General features: G+C 42.7%; 1 protein-coding gene across 2 annotated transcripts in view; it reads left to right on the top strand.

Annotated features, from left to right (window-relative positions):
* LOC311045296 (DNA ligase 1-like) overlaps positions 1-23,528 on the top strand; it is a 108,383-nt gene that overhangs the window by 19,006 nt on the left and 65,849 nt on the right. For both annotated transcript variants that reach the window (XM_084057114.1, XM_084057113.1), the window contains 10 exons: positions 2,880-3,332; positions 3,937-4,084; positions 6,362-6,454; positions 10,271-10,327; positions 13,065-13,123; positions 13,751-13,864; positions 18,215-18,381; positions 19,353-19,429; positions 19,822-19,913; positions 22,825-22,924. In XM_084057114.1, coding sequence (XP_083913240.1) covers positions 2,880-3,332; positions 3,937-4,084; positions 6,362-6,454; positions 10,271-10,327; positions 13,065-13,123; positions 13,751-13,864; positions 18,215-18,381; positions 19,353-19,429; positions 19,822-19,913; positions 22,825-22,924 — 1,360 coding nt within the window. The remainder of the gene's footprint in view (positions 1-2,879; positions 3,333-3,936; positions 4,085-6,361; positions 6,455-10,270; positions 10,328-13,064; positions 13,124-13,750; positions 13,865-18,214; positions 18,382-19,352; positions 19,430-19,821; positions 19,914-22,824; positions 22,925-23,528) is intronic.

Raw genomic sequence — 23,528 nt, 5'->3', positions numbered from 1 at the left:
GTTTTTTTTGCTCAACTCAACCGTGCATCGGGTCTTTGTAATGAGGCATTTATGCACCTGCAACTCTCACTATAAAACCCCTCTCTCTCTATGTGTAAGCTCTTGACGGACTGTTCGTGCTGACACGGTCCGATTACATCCTGCATTGACATTCTGGCTCACCTGAGGAAGAGCTGCTCTTCTGTTTTTCCTTTACATATTGCATTAATGCATTAAGACCTGGAACTGTGTCATTTTTAGATTTGAGCTAAAAAGCATTATTTTACACTTTGGGCTATTCAAAAATAGCAGATCTACAAGCTCGTAGCGCGGCACCGAGTGCCGCGCTACGAGCTTGTAGATCTGCTATTTTTGAAAAATCGTGAAAATGTGCAAATCTTTGAATATATATATATTTTTAAAGCGAACATTTTGAACTCAAATCTTTGCTTCTGGGGGTCCCTGGAACAAGATATTTTGATGGGGGTCCGCGGCCAAATACATATAATTTTAGGGGTCCTTGACATGAAAAAGATTGAGCACCACTGATATAGAAACATACGTTTTTCAGAAAACTGTTGAGATTTAGGAGATGTAGAATCGGCTTCAGGTCTCAATGGGTTAATGCATGAGCAGAGCATCGAAGCGAGGTGGGTAGAGAGAGAGAGAGAGAGAGAGACTCTCTGGGGAACCCGGAAGGTCACTGGTTCATTCCCCAAAACTGCCCCCAGTCTGTGTCGAAATGTCCCTGAGCAAGACACCTAACTGCTTCCCACCCGGGTGCTGTATCAATGGCAGCCACCCATTAGCTCAGTCTCTGACTATATTTATTTTCTGATGTCTTTTTTTTTCCAAAGATCAAAATGGAGATGTCACTAATGTTTCTATTGAAACATCAGCCAGTGTTGAGCAGAAGACGTCTTTGTAACTGAAGCTCTTCCCATCATAGTCAATTAAGATCTTTTCCTCTTTGCCACAATCCAAGGTCAACCGGGCCCACTCAGCATTTCCCGACGCGTTCATAATTTCTCCACTCAGTTATCCCATTAAGACCGGGGAACGCATCTGTGTAACCGCTTTAACCATTATTTTATACTTTGGCTATTCAAAAATAGCAGATATGCAAGCTCATAGCACGGCACTGAGTTTGTAGATCTGCTATTTTTGAAAAAACGTGTGTGTGTGTTTTTGTAGAATCCCCCAGAAGCAAAGATTAGATTTACAAATGTTTGCTTTAAAAATATATATATTCAAAGATTTGCAAAATTGTTCATAATTTAAAAAAAATAGCAACTCTAGCAAAAATACAAGCTCATAGCGCGGCACTCGGTGCCACGCTATGAGCTTGTATATCTGCTATTTTTTAATAGCCCAAAGTATAAGATAATGGTTGAAGTGGTTCAAATCTAAAATAACATGCTTTCCCGGTCTTACTGGGTTATTCAGCGTTTTCCCTTTACAGAGAAAGTGGGTGTAGTTAGTTTTCAATAGGTGTTGTCTTTCCTTTATCAAGTACCTGCACTTCACCTTGCCTTCAAGTGTCTGTTCCTTTCTCTCTCTCTCTCTCACTTTGTGGGGTAAAAGAACAGAACAGCCCCTCCGTGAATATCAATCCTGTGTGATTTACTGCAGGGGGGCCTGCTGTGAAGTCAAATAAACCATAAACTTCCCCAAGTAAAAGAACAAGGTCGACCTCTGTGAATCTGCTGGCATTTATCTCCTCGGTGATTCCTAGCGGTGGAAAAACGACTCAAATGTTTTACTTAAGTAAAAGTATCAATACTGCAATGTAGAAGTACTCTGTTGCAAGTTAAAGTCTGGAATTCTAAATGTTCTTGAGTAAAAGTGCAAAAGTATTGGTATCAAAATGTACTAAAAGTACTAAAATGTTTGAAAATAGCAGATCTACAAGCTCACAACGCGTCGCGATGCGACGCGTTGTGAGCTTGTAGATCGGCTATTTTCAAATGGCCTATGTATAAAATAGGGCTAAGGTGGTTAATGTATGTTTTATAATATTATAATTTATATCAGCAAAAGTAACTAAAGTTTTCAAATAATTGAAATGTAGATGTAGTGGAGTAGAAGTAAAAGTACTGAAAATGTAAAAAAATACCTCAAAATTGTACTTAAAGGAGAAATCCGGTCATTTTAAGTGTTATGTTTGATGTGTGTCAAATCACTTACCAACGTATAAATGAAAATCGCGTAAATCCACAGAGCCCCCTATCGACCCCCACCGTTGTCATTGTAGGAGGATATAGAATAGCCCAAATTCGCCTATTTTAACCAATGCAAAGTCTGTTTTTTTGCTTCTAGTACTCATTGTTGAGTCCCATGATAATGTAACAGGCGCTAAAACTCCCGACAAGCTAACGGCTAATAACAAACGAGCTAACGCTGGGGCTGCTTATCTCTCTGAATGGCAGCCCCAGGTTGCCAGGTCGGGAGAGAAACCAGCAACCAGCATTAGCTCGTTCTGTTATTAGCCGTTAGCTTGTCGGGAGTTTTAGCGCCTGTTACATTATCATGGGACTCAACAATGAGTACTAGAAGCAAAAAAACAGACTTTGCATTGGTTAAAATAGGCGAATTTGGGCTATTCTATATCCTCCTACAATGACAACGGTGGGGGTCGATAGGGGGCTCTGTGGATTTACGCGATTTTCATTTATACGTTGGTAAGTGATTTGACACACATCAAACATAACACTTAAAATGACCGGATTTCTCCTTTAAGTGCAGTACTTGAGTACATTTACTTGGTTACTTTACACCACAGGTAAAAGAACAAAGTCGACGTCTATGAATCTGCTGGCATTTATCTCCTCAGTGATTCCCACTTCTTTTCTCCCTCTCTCTCTGTCTCTCTATGTCTCTATGTCTCTCTCTCTCTTCAGAAAAGGCAGAGGAGCCGATGGAAGAGGAAGCGAAAGATGAAAGCAGTGAGAAGGCAGTGACCGAGGAGACCAGCACGCCCATGGAGGAGGAAGAGGAGGAGGAGGAGGAGGAGGAGGAGAGTAAGACGACCGACGACGGAGGGAAGGCCGAGAAACGGGACGTGAAAGAAGAGAAGGCCGAGCAGAAAGGAAAGAAGAAGGAGGAGAAGAAAAACAACTCCGAGGAGGAGGAGGAAGAAGAGGGAGAGAAAGACGAAAGGGCAGCAGGGAAGAAAAATGAGGCGCGGGGAAAGACGGAGCGAGGAGGAGGAGGCGGAGGAGGGACGTCTGAAAAGGACGAGGCGAAAGGCGCAAAAAGGAGTCCTAAAAGTCAAAAAGCAAAAGAGCAGAAAGATAAGGAGCCGGCAAAGGACTCGTCCTCCGCCAAGAAAGCCCCCATCAGCAGTTTCTTTGGTGAGCGTGTGATTTGCATAGCTCAGCTGCACGCGCGCACGCACGCGCACACACACACACACACACACACACACACACACACACACACACACACGCACACACAAATATAGGTGTCTGTACATTTTCTGTGTTTTTTTTTATCAGCTGGCCGAAGATGGCAAAATATTGCTTCCGTCAAATCTTTGAATATATTGTTTTAAAGCGAACATTTTTAACTCCAATATATGCTTCTGGGGGGGGGGGGGGGGGTCCCTGGAACAACATATTTTGAGATGGGCGGTCCGTGGCCAAATACATATCATTTTGGGGCAAAAGTTGACATGGAAAAGTTGGAGCACCGCTGATCTAGCAACATGCTTTTTTCCCCCCCAAAACTGTTAGGATTTTGAAGACATTTGTAGAATATATATTCAAAGATTTGCAAAAATGTTCACGATTTTTCAAAAATAGCAGATCTACAAGCTCATAGCGCGGCACTCGGTGCCGCGCTATGAGCTTGTAGATCTGCTATTTTTTAATAGCCCAAAGAAATCTTAAAATGACACACAGATGGGTTCCTGGTCTTAATGGGTTAATTTATATCCGTGTGTTTTCTTTAACACAGCCCCTAGAAAAGCGGCGGTGAAGATGGAGAAAGTGGAGGAGAAGAACGAGGGAGAAAAGAAGACGGGAAGTGCGGAGGAGAAGCCGAACGCGCAGAAGACCGCGACAACAACGGAGGAGAGCAAAGAAAAGATTAAAGAAATGAAAAGGTCAGAGGAAGGAAGTACAACAGGAGGGTGTTTTTATTTTTATTATAACCCATTAAGACCTGAGGCCGATTCTACAAATGCCTTCTAAGGGCACGGTCACACCGCACTTTAGTTCTACCCATGGGGCGGAATCTGCCAATGCTTTTTCAATGAGAATCGCGTGGTTTGATGGTCTTGCGCATCTTTCCGTGTGTCGCACACACCTTGCGTTTATGCGCCCTATGCTGCTTTCCCCCCTCTGTCCAATCGGGTGAGTCGAAGGAGTACCGTCCTAAGACTCAGGAAGCGACATGGTGCTATAGCGATAGAGCAACTGGTTGTAGATGTTGCGTGGGAGGGTCCTGAAAGTGACAGGTGGGTCACTGGTTACTGGGACAAGCTACTAGTTTTTTTTTAATGTGCTGGCTGCAAAAAACTGTCGGCCGCGGTGCGCACAACATGAGTTTAACAGCGGGCAACCATATGTTGGTGTGACCTTGTCCTAAATCAGTAGTTTTCAAACTTTTCCGTGCCAAGGACCTCCAAAGGATATGTATTTGGCATATCGGTACACACACAGCTAAACTAGCCAAAGTCTAAAATGACAGATACTTTCCTGGTTTTAATGGGTTAAGGGGCTTCATGCCTCAAGGACCACATGAACCCTAGCAGCACCGCCGTTCTGGGCATGTCATATAGTAATAGAAAAATATACGGTGAAAATGGCTATAATCTACAGTTTCTTTTGGGGACGAAGAGATTTGGTTTAGAGGGGGGAAAAAAGGAGGGGATAAAGTACAGACTCCTTGGGGGAGATCGCTGGTAAGCAAAGTATAATCATTGTTGTCAGACAAAAAACTTTTTTTTTTTCGTAAATGAATGCCCTAAAAATAGCCGATCTACAAAAAACGGTTTTGAGCTTTTATATTTTTTTATAATTTTTTTATTTGAACTTTTTAACCTTTTTAACATAGGTTTCCACCCGAAGGCATCAATATAGTACCAATGCACGAAGAGTGCATTGGTACTGCAAATGGAACCAATCAGCAGTTAACTCATTCACTGCCACGGACGTAATTTTTATATTTTTTCTCCAACTACCAATTCTGCCACAATTCTTTTCATTTTATAAAAGAGAGCACTGTCCTTTATCACCCGCAGTGACCATTTTCACTGTAACTCACCCGGATATGGAAATGACGTCATCCGAAGATTTCCGTTTCCGTCCGCTCCCTGTTTAACTTTTTCATTAGAACGTCTCTTTCTCGAGTTGACTGGTTTTCCGCCGTGTTCCGCGAGGCACGCTGTTTTGAAAGTGCTGCTACAGGAGAAGGAATGGAATATTTTTTCCCTGGGCGACACACACATACTGTACGTGTTTACAAACAGTCGGACACGCGATCATAAGGGATATACATTTTCTGTGGCCAACTGAAAAAGTAAGAGAAGCGTGCATCTTTGGCGAGAAATGGTTTATTCACATGGGGCTGCATGAGAAGGGGCCGAGCCGGTTGGAATGTTTGTTGACATGTGACAGACATGTGATCATAATGCATATACATTTTTTGTGACCTCTTAAAAAAAAACGAAAATTGCTGGCAGTGGGCAAACACAGCCAGAAATAAATCTGGCAGTGAATGAGTTAACATAAACACTGAGGATTTTACTTGTGTGTGTGCTGTATGTCTGGTCCTTTGATCTGTGCATCTCCGCGTCCGTCCGTCAGTCCCCGTCTATCAAAACATCTTTGAAAGCAGACGCTGCTGTGTGGACGCACGCCAAGCCTTCCTCCGCGGAGGGAGGGAGGGAGAAACTCCTCAGTCCGAGCCTTCTGGGCTAAAACACGTCACATCTTAATTGGGTGTCTCAGATGGCTACTCCAAAAGAAGCCAACACTTCCCTAATTGCACTGTGCCTACTATTACGGTTGAAGTGCTCTTAAAAAAAAGGAGTCCTTCCAAATCTGGCCTGTTGCTTTTGTTCTATTTTCCAATCTGTTTGTCTGTTCCCTTCCTTTGGCAGCCAGCCCTACCACTACTGGTCCAGCGTCTCTTTTATCAGAGCCTCTCTCTTGCTTATCGTTGGGGCCCATCTGTCCCGCCTGGTGCCGCAGCGATAACCATCTTCACAGTCTGCTATATCAAGATGACCATTACGGACCCGCGCGGCATTATCAGATGACCATTTCGAGCCGTGGCAGTATCTCAAAAAGACTGTTTTGTGTCGGTATCTATCTCCTCTGAAGGCCCGTTTTAATAATATTTTCTCTTTAATGTTCTCTCCCCCCCCCCCTCCCAGTGAGAAGTCATCATCAGACCCGCGTACAGATTATGACCCGTCCAAACCAAAGTACCATCCTGTGGACGATGCATGCTGGGAGCGTGGACAGAAGTAAGACCCAACAACACACGTTCAACACACTCTACGGCCACACCACACACACACACACACACACACACACACACACACACACACACACACACACACACACACACACACACACACACACCTCCACACACTGCTGCCTGGACCAGTGGTTATCAAAGCTTTTAATACAGCCACACACTAGGGCATTAACACATTGACTGCCAGAATTAAAACATAGTTTTTCATCCCCTTACCAGCGTTTTTACCTTATATCGATGAGCCACGGGAGCCACGATGTGTACACGGATGTAAACAGAGGGTGTCTGGGGGGTCCACGGGCCCCACTGTGAGAACCAACGGCCTATAGGCAGACGCACAACATTATTGTTGAATTGTATCGTTTTAATCCGCAAGCATCAGTTTTTTCCACTTGTGAAATATAATTAAATCTGGCAACATTTGACAGGTTAATTTAATTCAGAACAAGCGCTTTTTTCTTTGCAGCAAACCTGCGTGTGGGATATCTGAATAGACAGCAAGCAGCAGTGCAGTAACAGAGTTTGTTCACTAAATCGCTGAGAAGTGCATCGCCCCGGAACCGAGCGTTGTTATGGACTCGGAATACAATTAGGAAATAAATGGTTTCCTTTTTTTGACTTGGACTGGTTGGTGGCACCAGATGGGTGTGATTTACCACATTTACGTCAGAACTGTTGTTCAGCGCTTCGGGTGGCACAGTGGTAAAGTCCCTGCGTGCCCACCACCACGGAGGTTGTGGGTTCGAATCCACCGTGGTGCATCCGACTTTGTCGAGCGTCTACACCAGGGTTTCTCGTGCCGTGACACCAGTCCAGGGGTGCCTCAGAATGTTTTGATAATATTTGGAATTGATCCATATCACTTTTGGACCTACACCAAATCTCTTTGTCAAAACTAGCCGATCTACAAGCTCACAACGCATCGCGTTGCGATGCGTTGTGAGCTTGTAGATCTGCTATTTTTGACGACTCTTCCACCCAGAGTGGTTAAACGTAAAAGTATAGAATTCTTTCCAACCTGCCCTAATAGAAATTGATATTCTCTCAAGTTTTCCTCATGACTTACTGTATCTTAGGCGGAAATATTTACATTTTTAAGTACCGTAATATGACATAAATGGAGGGTCCTATACGTAAGTAAGTAACAATGTCATTCAGGGGTGCCGTGGATGAAAAAGTTATTTACAGGGGTGACCTGAGCCAAAAAGGTTTGAGAACCACTGCTCTACAACAACACAATTGGTCCGTGTTCTGGGGAGGGAAGCCGGGCGGGGAGGAGGAGGGTGATATTGGTCATTGCATGTACTCCTACGGGCTCGGGGCGGCACCTGTCAGCGGGGAGTGTTGGGCGGGAGGAGTAGGACGAAGGCTCTACGTCCTCCTGGTGGGGGCTCCTCTCTGGCAGGTGAGTCAGTAGGATACGACAGCAGTGACAACGCAGAAATGTGTGTGGGGAGGAAATAAATGGCTAAAAACGACTAAATTGGGGAGAAAAAAGGGTAAAAATAATTGGCCACTCTAAATTTATATGTAAAAAAAAAGACTGTTGTTCAGATGACATGGAGTCATGCCAGTAATGATCCCAGCCCGGCATCACCGCGTCATCTCTCCATGAAGCCTGAGTCATGCTTCAGTTGCGTGTGTAGGGCTAAGGGCTGTCAAGTCTATTTTACTTGACTATTAACCCATTCAAACTGGGAACGCATCTGTGTCACTTTAGATTTCTTTGGCTATTCAAAAATAGCAGATCTACAAGATCTACTTGTAGATCTGCTATTTTTGAAAAATCGTGAAAATGTGTGCAAATCTTTGAATGTATATATTTTTTTAAGTGAAATTGTTTAACTCAAATCTTTGCTTCTGGGGGGTCCTTGGAACAACATATTTTGAGATGGGGGTCCGTGTTAGGATTTAGAAGACATTTGTAGAATCCCCCAAATTTTCAAGATTTTTCAAAAATAGCAGATCTATAGCTGCTATTTTTTGAATAGCCAAAGAAATCTTAAAATGACACAGATGCGTTCCCGGTCTTAATGTGTTATTAATAGAGCAATAAAGTCTGACGTCACTGCCGGTACCCCCCTGGGTCACTGAGTCATTTTCACAAAATATCAATAATTTTGACAGCGCAAACAAAACATCATGGGAAAATGCCACCTTTTAATGTGAAATGCCCTGACTGCATCCACTATTACAGGATGTGAATCACTGGCTTCTTTCAAAACTGGCTTGAAAAAGCATCTGTCTGAAAACTAGTTGGATATGAACTCCCACTAAAATGAGGGGTCATACACTGCCTCCCTCTCTCTCTCCCTTTTCTCCTCTGTAAATATAGCTATTTGTTGATGACACGTTTAGTTAATGTTCAATACGGGGCAAGAAATGACTGACGATGATTATTAACAGTAATCAAAATAAATGATGTACTATGGCCAAAATAGGCCATGTTTAACTCTTAGCCTGCCACCAACGAGAATGATGAGATTTTGTGTTTTCAGGGGTTTTCCCTGTGAATGATGCTTTCGCTGCCAGATGGCGACAGACACGGAATTGACGTCATCTTACCATCTTACTATCTTACTACTATATAATTGAGAAAAGCTCCGAAAGTTCGAAAGCGATTCGCAAGCACAGGATCACTCCACATGCCTCCAAGACCCGTCACAGACTGTTGATCAGAGCTATGGCTATGTTTTAGGCATCTTAACCCACCTCGATCAGTGATCGGACTCTCGGTTTGATCAATTCTCTGATTGTCCTATCAGACCCTCAGCCTGATCTGGCAGGTTGACATACTGTAGCAACCATATACAGGAAGTCTGACCTCTTAATCACATAACCGAGGTTGGGAGGATGTGACTAGAGGTTAGGGCCGCAAAGCAAAGCGGGGAGCCGAGGGGAGACGGACTTCGCATGACGTGTGTGCAGAGCTATAATTAGCCGTCATGGTTCATAAATATCTCTTACAGAGCCATGCCATGCAAAAGAGAACTATCTCTGGTAATTTAACACATCACATTTCGTAATGATGTGTCTTTTATTTTTTTATGTTTTTTTGTTTCGTAATGATGAGTTATTTATTTGTTAAACTAGATGTGGCGGCCCTGACATCTAGTTTAAAAGAAATAAAAACGCTTGTTTACTAATTGTTTAATCGTTGAGGGAAAATGTCTTTATCTCCGTTTCTGTTGTTTTGGGGCAAAAACAAGCCACATTTCGTTTTTGCCCCCGTTGCATAGCCACAACTATGCAACGGATTACAGCGTCCGGATAAAGAGTTAATAAAAAAATCTGCTATTTTCATTGTGTGACACCGGCGCGCAACCAAGTATAAATCAGACTCGAGGGATACAGCAGAAAGATCGGTGAGACCACATAAGTATGCATAACTTAAGATGAATAACATAAATTGGAAATATAGATTTAGTGTCTCGATACAGCCACATTGACTCACAGAGGTTGTTGGTTTTATTGCCAGCGGGACTGATGCATTACACTAAAGTCAAGTCATAAAGAACACTCGTTCCAATATATATATGACTTGACTTGACTTCCGCCTCTCAAAATGAGATTTGGCATTTATATGATGGTAATAATACAGACGCCTCACCTATACTATAAAATGTTTTTTTAGAAATGTACACTCGCATATTCCAGGAACCAGGACTTTGTATTGCACTGTATGTACCTATGTATACTCGGCTTATATTGACAAATAAACAGCAAGGTGAAGCATGAAAGTGTATTTGTTTATTTATTTACCATCATATCTGGTGATATAATGGCCTCTCTCTGTCCACAGAGTGCCGTACCTGGCTGTAGCTCGTACCTTTGAGAAGATAGAGGAGGATTCTGGCAGGTGAGTTCTCTCGTCTCTCTACAGTATATATCCCATTCAATCCGGGAACGCATCTTGTGTCATTTTAAGCATCCTTTGGCTATTCAAAAATAGCAGATATACAAGCGCAATGAGCTCGTAGATCTGCTATTTTTGAAGAATCGTGAAAATGTGTGCAAATCTTTGAATAGATTTTTTTTTTTAAAGCTAACATTTGTAAAATATGTTGTTCCTGGGACCCCCCAGAAGCAAAGATTTGAGTTACAAATGTTCGCTTTAAAAAATATATATTCGAAGATTTGCAAACATTTTTTTTCATTTTTTTTTTTTTCAAAAAAAATTGCAGATCTACAATCTCATAGCTATGAGCTTGTAGATCTGCTATTTCTGTATAGCCAAAGTATAAAATAATGGTTAAAGTGGTTAAAATCTAAAATAACAACACAGATGCGTTCCCGGTCTTAATGGGATATATCGTCTTTGTTGGGTGGAAACCTTATATGTTCAAAACTGTTACTTTTAAATCTAAAAATGTTCCTTCACAAAATGAGAGATATGCTGTTTGGATGAAAAGAAGAAGTGTGTATATATCACACGTACAGAATGAGTGATGGAACAACATAAAGGGCATAGAAAGTCATGTCAGTGGTTATTGACAATATACAAACAACTTTTAGACAGGATTTAATATTTTACAGATATAGTAAACACACACAATATGCTAACCCTGTATTATATGACAGTGTTTCTCAACCTTTTCAAAACACATTCACCCCGGGGCAAATCCGGCTGTATTCACCTGGTATTCCTAACCGTGACCTCAGTAAAACTATGCCTAAACCTAACCTTATTCCTAAACGTAACCTCAGTAAAACTATGCCTAAACCTAACCTTATTCCTAAACGTGACCTCAGTAAAACTATGCCTAAACCTAACCTTATTCCTAAATGTGACCTCAGTAAAACTATGCCTAAACCTAACCTTATTCCTAAACGTAACCTCAGTATAACTATGCCTAAACCTAACCTTATTCCTAAACGTAACCTCAGTAAAACTATGCCTAAACCTAACCTTATTCCTAAACGTAACCTCAGTAAAACTATGCCTAAACCTAACCTTATTCCTAAACGTAACCTCAGTATAACTATTCCTAAACCTAACCTTATTCCTAAACGTAACCTCTGTATAACTATGCCTAAACCTAACCTTATTCCTAAACGTAACCTCAGTATAACTATTCCTAAACCTAACCTTATTCCTAAACGTAACCTCAGTATAACTATGCCTAAACCTAACCTTATTCCTAAACGTAACCTCAGTATAACTATTCCTAAACCTAACCTTATTCCTAAACGTAACCTCAGTAAAACTATGCCTAAACCTAACCTTATTCCTAAACGTAACCTCAGTATAACTATGCCTAAACCTAACCTTATTCCTAAACGTAACCTCTGTATAACTATGCCTAAACCTAACCTTATTCCTAAACGTAACCTCAGTAAAACTATGCCTAAACCTAACCTTATTCCTAAACGTAACCTCAGTAAAACTATGCCTAAACCTAACCTTATTCCTAAACGTAACCTCAGTAAAACTATGCCTAAACCTAACCTTATTCCTAAACGTAACCTCAGTAAAACTATGCCTAAACCTAACCTTATTCCTAAACGTAACCTCAGTAAAACTATGCCTAAACCTAAACCTTATCCTCAGTAAAACAAATACTGGAATTCAAGAACCACTGGTCCGCAAAAGAAAAAATGGGGGCGAGCTTGTTTTGGTTGAGTCTTCCGGTTATCTTCCCAAACCTTTCAGGCTGTGACCCCCCAAAATAATCATATTTGAACTGGGGACCCCACACCCTGACAAGCATTTGGACTTGTAGGAGGCATTACATTTAGTTTGACTCGGTTCCACAGATAAATATTGTGAAAATAACCGATCTACAAGCTCACAGTGCCTCATATGTGAGAAGATAGGCTATTTCAAAAAATGTTTCTTAGGACCGTTTTTGATTGTATAGTTTGTTGGTTTCTTTTGACGTAGTAATGGTCTTATTATTAGCTTTTTTAGAGGTATTAAAAAGGTCTTAAAAGTCATGTTGGTTTGTTTACTGTTGAGTGAGAAAACAATGTTGCACATTAAGCTAATCATCTGGGGAAACTCCAAAATCATATGGGGACCCACAGTTTGGGAACCACTGATGTAGGGTATACCCCCCCCCACACACACACACACACACACACACACAAAATAGGCTTAGGCAAAGGTTTTTCTAAGTCAACCTTAGGAGGGGGATGTCTTCTTGGAAATGTCCTTTAAACCCAATCAACTCTGGAACACATACTGTGTCATTTTAGATTTTTAGCCATAACCATCATTTTATACTTTGGACTATTTTTTAGAAAAATCGTGAAAATATGTGCAAATCGTTGAATATTTTGTATTATATATTTTGAATATATATATTTTGTAAAGCGAACATTTTTAACTCAAATCTTTGCTCCTGGGGATTTTACAAATGTCTTCTAAATCCTAGCAGTTGGAAAAGAAAAAAAAACAGCGTATGTTGCTATATCAGTGGTTCTCATGTCAAGGACCAACCAAAATGATATGTATTTGACCGTGGACCCCCAATGAAATCTAAAGTGACACAGAAGCGTTCCCGGATTGAATAGGTGAAATCCTCTCCCCCTCCACTCGGAGAGGGAGGATTCTCAAACTAAATCGGCTTTCATTTCATTTGTCCACCATGCAGGCTCAGGAACATCGAGACGTTGTCCAACATGCTCCGCTCTGTGCTGGTGCTCTCTCCAGGTAAATACTGTTGTGTGTGTATATATATATATGGTGTATGTATCCATTCCCTGTAACACATGGGACCATGCTGCTGCACCACCACAGTAAACACTGTTGTATATATGGTGTATGTATCCTGTAACACATGGGACCATGCTGCTGCACCACCACAGTAAACACTGTTGTATATATGGTGTATGTATCCTGTAACACATGGGACCATGCTGCTGCACCACCACAGCCAGCAATCATCCTTTTCCCTCACTGAAGGATGATGATGATGGAGGCCAGCTTGCAGATGAAACAAAAAAAAGTGTGTGTGTGTGTGTGTGTGTGTGTGTGTGTGTGTGTGTGTGTGTGTGTGTGTGTGTGTGTGTGTGTGTGTGTGTGTGTGTGTGTGTGTGTGTGTGTGTGTGTGTGTGTGTGTGTGTGTGTGTGTGTGTGTGTGTGTGTGTGTGTGTGTGTGTGTGTGTGTGTACAAGTATAGTAGAATATGAGAAATAGACGTTGTGAGGATAATTTTTCCTGGTTCTGTCATGTATTTTTAGATACATTTATAATAACTGAATAACATTCAGTTTAGTCACCTATGTCACCTATAATGACATGGTGATTCATTATGTGTGTGTGTGTGTGTGTGTACAGATGACCTGCTGTGCTGTGTGTACCTGTGTCTGAACCAGCTGGGACCTGCCTACCTGGGGATGGAGCTGGGTGTCGGGGAGACGGTGCTGATGAGAGCCGTCGCCCAGGCAACGGGTAAATTGAGTCATCTGTTCATATAAATAACCGAAAAAATAAATCACACACACACACACACACACACGCCCGGACACTCTTTGGCACATAACATGGACGAGCAAGCAAGCGTGCCCCCCCCCCCCCCCCCCCCACACACACACACCTATGCGAGATGCACACATAGGCAGAAATGCTAAAGCTCATGTGCATGATGGTACAGTGGGGTCCAGAAGAAACAGTCCACTACTTTCCAAGAGCTGTTTGTTTTCCATCAATCATTTGTACTGTTTATTTACCTGCCTCCTTCTACTAAAAGTAAAACGTTTTTTAACTACCTGTATAGTTTACAACGAGCAGAACCACTTATTACACGGCTACTTCATACATGAATTAATACATTGACCAAATTGTAACAACAAATTAAAGTATTTTCTCGCTTACTTACGGTAATGAAAGTATTCCATAAGTGTAACGCGCCCAGCGTTACACTTATGGAATACTCCGCGTGTCCGCCCAGGACACGGTCGCCTCGGAAAACAAGGAAGTGTTGATCAAATGGAATCAATTTTTGGTTACTGCATCGTCTATTTCTCTCTTCAAATGTTTTCAAAAATATTCTTGAGAGCAACGTTTAGTTTAGTTAGTAAATCACATTGTGTGTTTATTTGTTTATATGACTGTCATGTTGGATACGGCACAAAATCAAGCAGGGCAGCAGGTGCTCTGAGTCTTTGATTAGACAAAGGTCTGTTGTTGAGCTCATCGGTCATTATTCAGAAATAACACACCGCTGAATTCACTGATTGACCAATCAGAATCAAGCATTCAACCAAGCCGTGTAATGAACGAGCAGAAAACGCTGTTAGGACTTTAATCAGCTTGCCCTGCGTTTGCCGCGGTTTACTGTGGTGCCACGCGTCGTTCTGCGTGTTCAGGTTTCGGTGCCCAGCATTGGCCGGGTTATTCCCTCCTTCCCTCCCTCCTTCCTTCCCTCTCAATCTCTCTCCCTCCTTCTTTCCCACCCCCTCAACATTAATTTCTGTTTGGGTTTTTAGGCATCATAATCACCAATTGCACAGAGGAGGGCAGATATGACAAAATTACTGACACATTTAATAATTGTAATCTTTCAATCAATTACTTATTTTGTATACATTTTTTTTTTCCTTAAATTTAGAGTAGCCAATTATTCTTTACCCCCTTTTCTCCCCAATGTAGTCGTTATGCCAATTGATTCCTCCCCACACACATTTCTGTGTTGTCACTGCTGTCGTATCCGCCCCAGCCCGTAGGAGTACGTGCAATGACCGATATCACCCTCCTCCCCGCCCAGCTTCCCTCCTCCGAACACGGGCCAATTGTGTTCGTGTAGACGCCTTACAAAGCCGGATGCACCACGTGGATTCGAACCCACAACCTCCGTGGTGGTGGGCAGGGACTTTACCACTGCGCCACCGAGCGCCCCCCAATTTCTTTTAACAAATAGCGGAGATGGCTGATCTACTAGATGGTAGGTCAGCTTTTAGCTTGTAGATCAAGCCTATAGATCAAGCTTATAACACGCCACAAAGTGACGCGTTTTCAACATGGAAGCAATTATGACGATTATTCAAAATTGCCAAATCTCAAATAATTGCCATTATGTAATAATTGTGACAGGCCTACCCCTCACTCTCTCCCTTCCTCTCCCCATACTGCTCCTACTCTCCCTTCCCCCTCCCTCCCATCTTCTTTCTCTCTCTTTGTCTGTCTGTCTTCTCTCTCTCGCTGGTCTGATGTCAAACACAGGACAGAAGGCGTTGCTTTGCGCTGACGTATTATTGGCCATAATAATTATACTAGACTCACAGACGACTTGAACTTCATAGCACAGATTCTCTCTGGGTTGCCAGGGTTCTCTGAGTCAGTGGTTCTCAAACCTTTTCATGTCAAGGACCCCCAAATTGACACTTATTAGCCCGCGGACCCCCATTTCAAAAGATATGCCAGGGACTCCCATAACTTAAGAGAAGATTTTTTACGGCTCTAGCAGTGATTCTCAACCATTTTAATTTAGAGGACCCCCAGTTTGACATGCATTAGGGCTACAGACCCCCATTTAATGGCATTTCTAACACTTGGACCGCAATTTATATTGGACCCGTTAGGGTCCATTTGGTTCCATTTGTACACTCTCAGAGTTACAGACCCATAAGGGTCCATTTGGTGCCTAATCTATCATTTAGCTGGGGACCCCCTGGAACTCCCTCAAGGACCCCTGGGGGTCCCCGGACCCCACTTTGAGAACCAATGCTCTGAGTTAGTGCAGAAAGTTGCAAATACGCAATTTTCCGGCAACTTCTATGGGGAGCATTTCAGAGGCTTGGCCTGTGATGTTGCAATATGTCTCACCTTTTTCAAAATGTTCTCACAGACGTTCAATAGGCTTGAGGTCCGGCTGTGGAGCGAAAGCCGTATAAACTCCCTCCTCGCTTCTTTCCTCGGACTTCAAATAATCCACGGCAAAGCTTTGATGTGTGTTTTGGATCATTGGCCTTCCCTGTAAAAATAATCCTCCTCTGTACAACTTAAAGCCAGGAGGGAAGGTTGCCCCGCTTATTGTACTTTTTGGTCAGGGTGTAGTTTAGCCCTTGTGCGAGTCACTGACTCGCCGTCTCACATGAGCTTCCACGATTAACAAGCGTAAACATTTCTATTCTATTTCTATTTCTATTCACCTGGCTCATACTGTACATGGGCAACTGGCGACCCGGGGGCCACATGCGGCCCCCACCTTCACTTAATGCGGCTGACAGGTTAATATCGGAATACTGATATATTATTGATTTCAGCTGTTCCAATTCCAAACATGCAAATATGACCCGTTTAAATTATTTCACTCTATATTAGTAGCTTAATGAATAGTATAAAAAAATCTCAAAACGCGTTTTGAGCTTGTAGATCGGCTATTTTTGCCTTTTGTGTGACATAGAATGGTAAAGTACAGCCTTAATTTACGGAAAAAAAGTTAAAATACGGAGATGAGACGTGTCTGCCCGACATTATATGCAATCATATTGCTTATAATGATATCAATCATCAAAGTTGCCCACCCCTGACCTGGCTGTATGGAAGACTTTCTCCCACACATCGTTATAGATATTTCGGTGACTTTTGACCCACAGCTTTTTGGTCTAGTTTCGCCGGGCGAAGAAGTGGTTTGGAAAATGCTCTTTCAGTATGCTGCCCGTTTGCCTGTAATTGTGTTAACTCAGGGTACATTCTGTTGGTTTGGGATCTTGGATGCGGATAGAGTTTTTTTTATTTTTATTTTTTTAACATGTTGATATATTGGTGTCCAGATGGTGTGGTTGCTTTTGCGTCTGCCTGATCTCGCTTTGGTTGAAAGTGACTAGACTAAAATATTCCTTTGACACAATAGTAGTCAGTGATAACATTAATTCCATACATCCTTTTTTTTCCCCCTCCCCCTCCAAACAATTGTAATGTATCATTGTTTTATTCACACCAAATGACCCACATGAGAACAAATGCTAATTTAATTTGTGGTAGATTTTGGCCATCGGACTTGGACCTCACTGTACATGCAGAAACACAGGGGCAAGGCATTGCTCATGTAGGCCGACAGAGAGAGAGAGAGACACACACACACACACACACACACACACACACACACACACACACACACACACACACACACACACACACACACACACACACACACACACAGATGCCTCCCTCCTGCCTACACACACGTATACACATTCGTCCATCAGCCAGTACTTGCTCCCACGTTCCAACAGCCTTAACCCATTCAATCCGGGGACGCATCTGTGTCATTTTAGATTTATTTGGCTATTCAAAAATAGCAGATATACAAGCTCATAGCGCGGCACTCGGTGCCGCGCTATGAGCTTGTATATCTGCTATTTTTGAAAAATATATATTTTAAAGCGAACATTTGTAACTCAAATCCTTGCTTCTGGGTGTCCCTGGAACAAAATATTTGACAAATGTTCACATAAAAAAATTATATAGTTAAAGATTTTCACGACTTTAAACAATTTTTCAAAAAAATAGCAGATCTACAAGCTCATAGCGCGGCACTTATGAGCTTGTAGATCTGCCATTTTTGAATTAGCCAAAGACATCTGAAATGACAGAGATGCGTTCCCGGACTGAATGGATTAATTGCCAATCCTGTGGCCTCTATTCTCCTCTGCTCAACATGGAGCCTGAGTCGCCTCTCTCTCTCTCTCTCTCTCTCTCTCTCTCTCCCGCTCTCTCCCGTCCACGCCTCTGTATTTACCGGTCTCTCTCTTCTCCTTCTTTTTTTTTATTTTTTACCACCGGTCTGGTGGTTGCCAGGGCGACAGTTGGACAAAATCAAGGCGGAGGCGCAGGAGCGAGGAGATCTGGGCCTGGTGGCGGAGAGCTCGCGTAGCAACCAGCGCATGATGTTCCAGCCCGCCGCCCTGACGGCAGGGGGCGTGTTCAGCAAATTGAAGGAGATTGCCAGCATGAGCGGTAACTCGGTGAGGCGCGCAATGACATTTTCATTAACCCCTTCAGACCGGGGGAAGGCGTCTGTGTCATTTTTTTTTAGGTTTTAACCCACTTTTTAAGCCATTATTTTATACTTTTGGCTGTTCAAAAATTGCAGATCTACAAGCTCACAGACATTTTGTGGACATTTTTGAATATATATTTATTTTTGGTGTCCAACATGCTCCGCTCTGTGCATTTGTTGATTTGAGCTTAAAAAAGCATTATTTTACACTTTGGATATTCAAAAATAGCAGATCTACAAGCTTATAGCGTGGCACAGAGTGCCGCGCTATAAGCTTGTAGATCTGCTATTTTTGAAAAATCTAGAAAATGTGTGCAAATTAATATATTTATATTCTTTTAAAGCGAACATTTTTAACTCAAATCTTTGCTTCTCGGGGTCCCTGGAACAAAATATTTTGAGATGGGGGTCGGCGGCCAAATACATATCCTTTTGGGAGGTCCTTGACGTGAAAACGATTGAGAACCATAGCAACATACGTTTTTCAGGTTTTTCTCGGGTCTTAACGGGTTAAAGACACGAGCGAAAACCGGACGCTGCCACATAAATGTTTTTCCACTCAATTTGCCTCGTGAAATTGCGGCTGCACCAAGGTTTCTTTTTTTCCTTTTTTCCTTGAGAACCGGCGTAGATGCCGGTTCTCGTGTTGTTTACGTGGCGAGGGAAACTTTTTTGTTCTTTTTTTTGTCTTTCAGCTAGAGGCTGAAAGACAAAAAAAAAAGGCTACGGTTCCTCTAGGGTTGCTTTTCCATTTTCCACAGCTCCTTGTGAATATGTCGTCAAGCCGTAGCAATGATTATTATTATTATTATTACGGTGTGAACGTGCAGAGTCTCGGTGCCCGATGGTGACCTCTCCTCTCTCTTTGTATTCTGTCTCTCCTCCAACCGCTGCTGCGTCTGTGAATCTCAATTTTCCCCTCTCGGGCTGCCTCAGGCCATGAATAAGAAAATTGACATCATCAAAGGCCTCTTTGTGGCGTGCCGCTTCTCCGAGGCCCGCTATATAGTCAGGTAAAACACACACACACACACACACACACACACACACACACACACACACTCTGACTCACACAGTTTATGCATGGTCTCATTCACACTCATGGCTGCATGCATGACTAGAGATGCACACACACACATAAATAAATACACACAGATTATCTCTTTCTCATACATACTGCCATATACAGTACATACTCGGCTCACACATGAGTTAAGAAAAAAGGCACATGCAGCTCATCCACACACACACACACACACACACACACACACACACACACACACACAGCCTTGTGGCTTGTCTGTCTAGCTGTCGTGACTGGTACTGTAACAGGTGTGTCAGCGGGTGGGTTGATTGATTTGACGCTTCTGATCGACTCTTTTTGTCGGTGGTGCTGGATCGACAGGTCCCTGGCGGGGAAGCTGAGGATCGGATTGGCCGAGCTGAGCGTCCTGGCAGCCCTGAGTCAGGCTGTCTGCCTCACCCCACCTGGACAAGGTGAGAGAGAATAGTATTCTTGTTTGTTAACCACCTCAACTAAGGCCCTGTTCACACTGGTTCAGACTGGCAGCCCAAATCCATTCAATCGATAATAAAAAAAAGTCTATAATAAAATCAAATAATCGATTGATAATTGACCCCTATGTTGCCGCTACAGAAAGCCTGGAATGGTGACATGAGGTTAGGTTAGGTTGTGGATGGATCCTACAAAATACTATGGAGCTCAGTCAAACTTTACTGTCTTAACATTGTTTTAGACCAGGGGTCTTCAACAGGGGGTCCGGGACCCCTAGGGGGTCCTCAGAGTTATTACAGGGGGTCCGTCAAATCTTTGTGTGGTATGATTTTTTTCTTCTTACCTTAACCACTTGAACCCTAGCATCCCTTTTCTTAGGAGAACTTTAGCCGATCTACAAGCTCACAACGCCTCACGCTGCGAGGCGTTGTGAGCTTGTAGATCTGCTATTTTCGGCACAGAGGTATAGGTGTAGAGGGAAAAAAGAGCAGACCAAGTAAACAAAAAACAGTTGAATCTGAAACACAATTTTATACAATATAGAGGGGGGTCCCTGATTCATCTCTTTCTCAGCTGGGGGGTCCTGTTTTAGACAACTTTAGGAAGCAAGTCCAAATGAGCAACTACACTTTGGAAACAAGCCCCCCCCCCCCCCTCCAAAACCACAACCTGCAAATTACCAGCAATTACAAGCTACAGAAAAAGCGATGCCCAAAGTCGCCTAGTTTTATAATACGCAGACTTGGCAACTATGAAAACCATTTTCATAACACATCGGTCGTCACTGGCCAAATGAAAGGACATGATCCTCCTGGGTGAGTGAGTTCCCAGAGTGAGTGTACCTCTCAGGTGTTAAATTGTGTTGAAGGCCCCGGTAGCACACGGTTGGAACCTTGTCATGCTCATCCAGACATCCAGAGACCATCTGTGCCTTGTTGATGATGACTGCATTGTCACCCAGACACATGCAGCACCACAGCCGCTTCCATTCAGAAACACCTCTCTGCTTAGTGATGATTCACTGTGTGTTCATATTTATTGGTGCTTTACTTGTCTAATCACTGAACCCCTATGCTTGTTAAAGCAGCACTATGTCACTTTTTTAACAACTATATAGCATAATATGTCCCACAAAACTATGAAGCAATAACAACCATCCTTCCATAAATGTATAGACTCAGGGGTTCCCTGCTAGGGGCTTGACTGTATTACTACGTATAGGGGAGACAAAGGGTGTCATCCTGGCATTTGCCAAGGCAGAAGTGCAAGTCAAAGCGAAGACTGGCCAATCACAGCGCGTCCTCGCCGAACGTGCTTGCAGGGACTCTTGGGTAATGAAGTCAAAGACGTTGGCTGCCATGTTATTTGTGTCCAAAGTGATACCACTGATACCTCAAACTACATAGTGTTGCTTTAACCAGAGTCGCTCAGGGCTCTATACTAGGGTCCCTGATGTTTTTACATTGTGACGCGTTGTAAGCTTATAGATCTCCTATTTTGAGATTAGTCTGGAATCTCTTGTGTGGATTTTCAAGGGGTGAATTCCAAAGAATGCCTCTGGTGATTAACCCGCCCCATATTTGCATATTGGGCCTTGATTGGTCCCTCACTACTTTGGAGGGAGTGAACTCCAATCACATCTGAGCGGTGCCAGTTGTACCTGATGTTGACAAATCTGCCGAGGGCAGATTTGTCTTGTTTCCAGGCTAAAATAACACAGGATCTGATGAGCAATTATGTGTCATGGTTTGGTATTCAGCGTGCGTCTGTGTGTGTGTGTGTGTGCGCTCAGACTGCGCTCTGATCAGACCTAGAATCAACCTAACACACCACTACACTGACGTGAACTCCTAATTAATTCACAGCTTGTTAGTATTCATGACCTCCCTCTGTACCTTTCTTGAGATATGCCTTTTTAATAGGGGTCAATTAAACCACAGGGTTTATGGGAAATTTGCCTTGATCAGTGTCTTGGCAAATGTTCTTCTATGTTTTTTTGTATTTAAAAAACGTTGCATATTTATGTCACGTGCTATTTTAACCCATTAAAACCGGGAGAGCATGTGGTATGTATATGCGCCTGGCCCGCTAGACCAGCGGGACGCTGGCCTAGCGGGCCAGGCGCATATACATACCACATAGGCTGGTAATCCAGTCTTAACAGCGTGTCGCGGTTTCCGATCCCGACGGCCTTTTCTGTGTGTGTAACCCCCCCCCCCCCCCCCCACATCTCTGTCCCCATTTCCTGTCAGCTTACTTTCCTCTCAAAAAGTAGAGGCAGACACAAATGGAAAAGAAATGGACAAAAATGGATAAACCACAAAACTCTAATGGAGACTGAGGGGGTGGGGGAGTCTTTTGAAACATTGTAACAAAAGGATATATATCTGGACAGTTGTCGGTTTCAAAGTGTTTGTCTTTTTTGTTTATATATATATATATATATATATATATATATATATATAGATAGATAAGAATAGATAGATAAGAAAATGAAAACGGGGAAAGCATCTGTGTCATTTTTTAAACGATTTTTCCGTTGGCTTTTCCAAAAAATAGCAGAGATGTACAAGCTCGCAGCGTGGCACGAAGTGTGAGAACGACTGATTTTTAGAAAGCATTTGGTAGAATCGGGCCTCGGCAGGTCTTAATGGGTTAAAACAGGCTGGTCAATTAGGAGGGTAATTGTAATTCATATCACGTCAATTTCTTTTTTTTCTCTCCTCCTTCAATTAACGGGCCTGTTCCACCTCCTCCCAAACAACAAAAGATGATGTTGTACAGAAAAACGTTCAAAGTGATTCGACTAGGAGCTTTATGAATAATGGGGTGTGTGTGTGTGTGTGTGTGTGTGTGTGTGTGTGATGATCTATTCTTTTTCTTCTCCTCTAGATTTCCCCCCCGCCGTGCTGGATGCTGGGAAAGGCATGAGTGCGGAGAGCAAGAAGGCCTGGATCGACGAGAAGAGTCTCATTCTGAAGCAGACCTACTGGTGAGATGAACCAACGCTCCATGAATCTATGTCTCAACACTAGACACTGTGAACACTGTTTAGACCAGGGGTGGGCAACTTTGATGATGGAGAGGGCCACTATAGGGCCACTATATTTCCACACTCACTCCAGAGGGCCACATTGCATGTACTGTCGGGCCGTTCTATGTCACACAAAAGTAGTGAAAATAGCAGATCTACAAGCTCAAAACGCGTCGCAGCGCGACGCGTTTTGAGCTTGTAGATCTGCCATTTTTGCTATTTTTGAATTGGAATTCAGATTTATTTTTGCTATTTTTGAATTGGAATCCTGAAAAGCAACATTTTTATTTAATTTCAAATGCATTTAGTTATACTTATGTTAACTTTATGAACTTAAATACAAATACATTGGACATAAAAAAGACAATAGAATTGTAATACTAGTCATTAAGCTACTAATATAGACTGAAGTAATTAAAGCGGGTCATGTTTGCATGTTTGGAATTGTAACGGCTGAAATCAATAATATTCCCATTTTAACCTGCGGGCCGCATTAAGTGAAGGTGGGGGCCGCATGTGGCCCCCGGGCCGCCAGTTGCCCATGTATGGTTTAAACTTTAGA

Source organism: Gymnoscopelus microlampas (assembly GCF_963454915.1).
Source record: "Gymnoscopelus microlampas genome assembly, chromosome: 5".
NCBI classification, from domain to species: Eukaryota; Metazoa; Chordata; class Actinopteri; order Myctophiformes; family Myctophidae; genus Gymnoscopelus; species Gymnoscopelus microlampas.
Note: the sequence above shows the minus strand (reverse complement) of the source record. Positions and strands in the feature narration are given on the sequence as shown.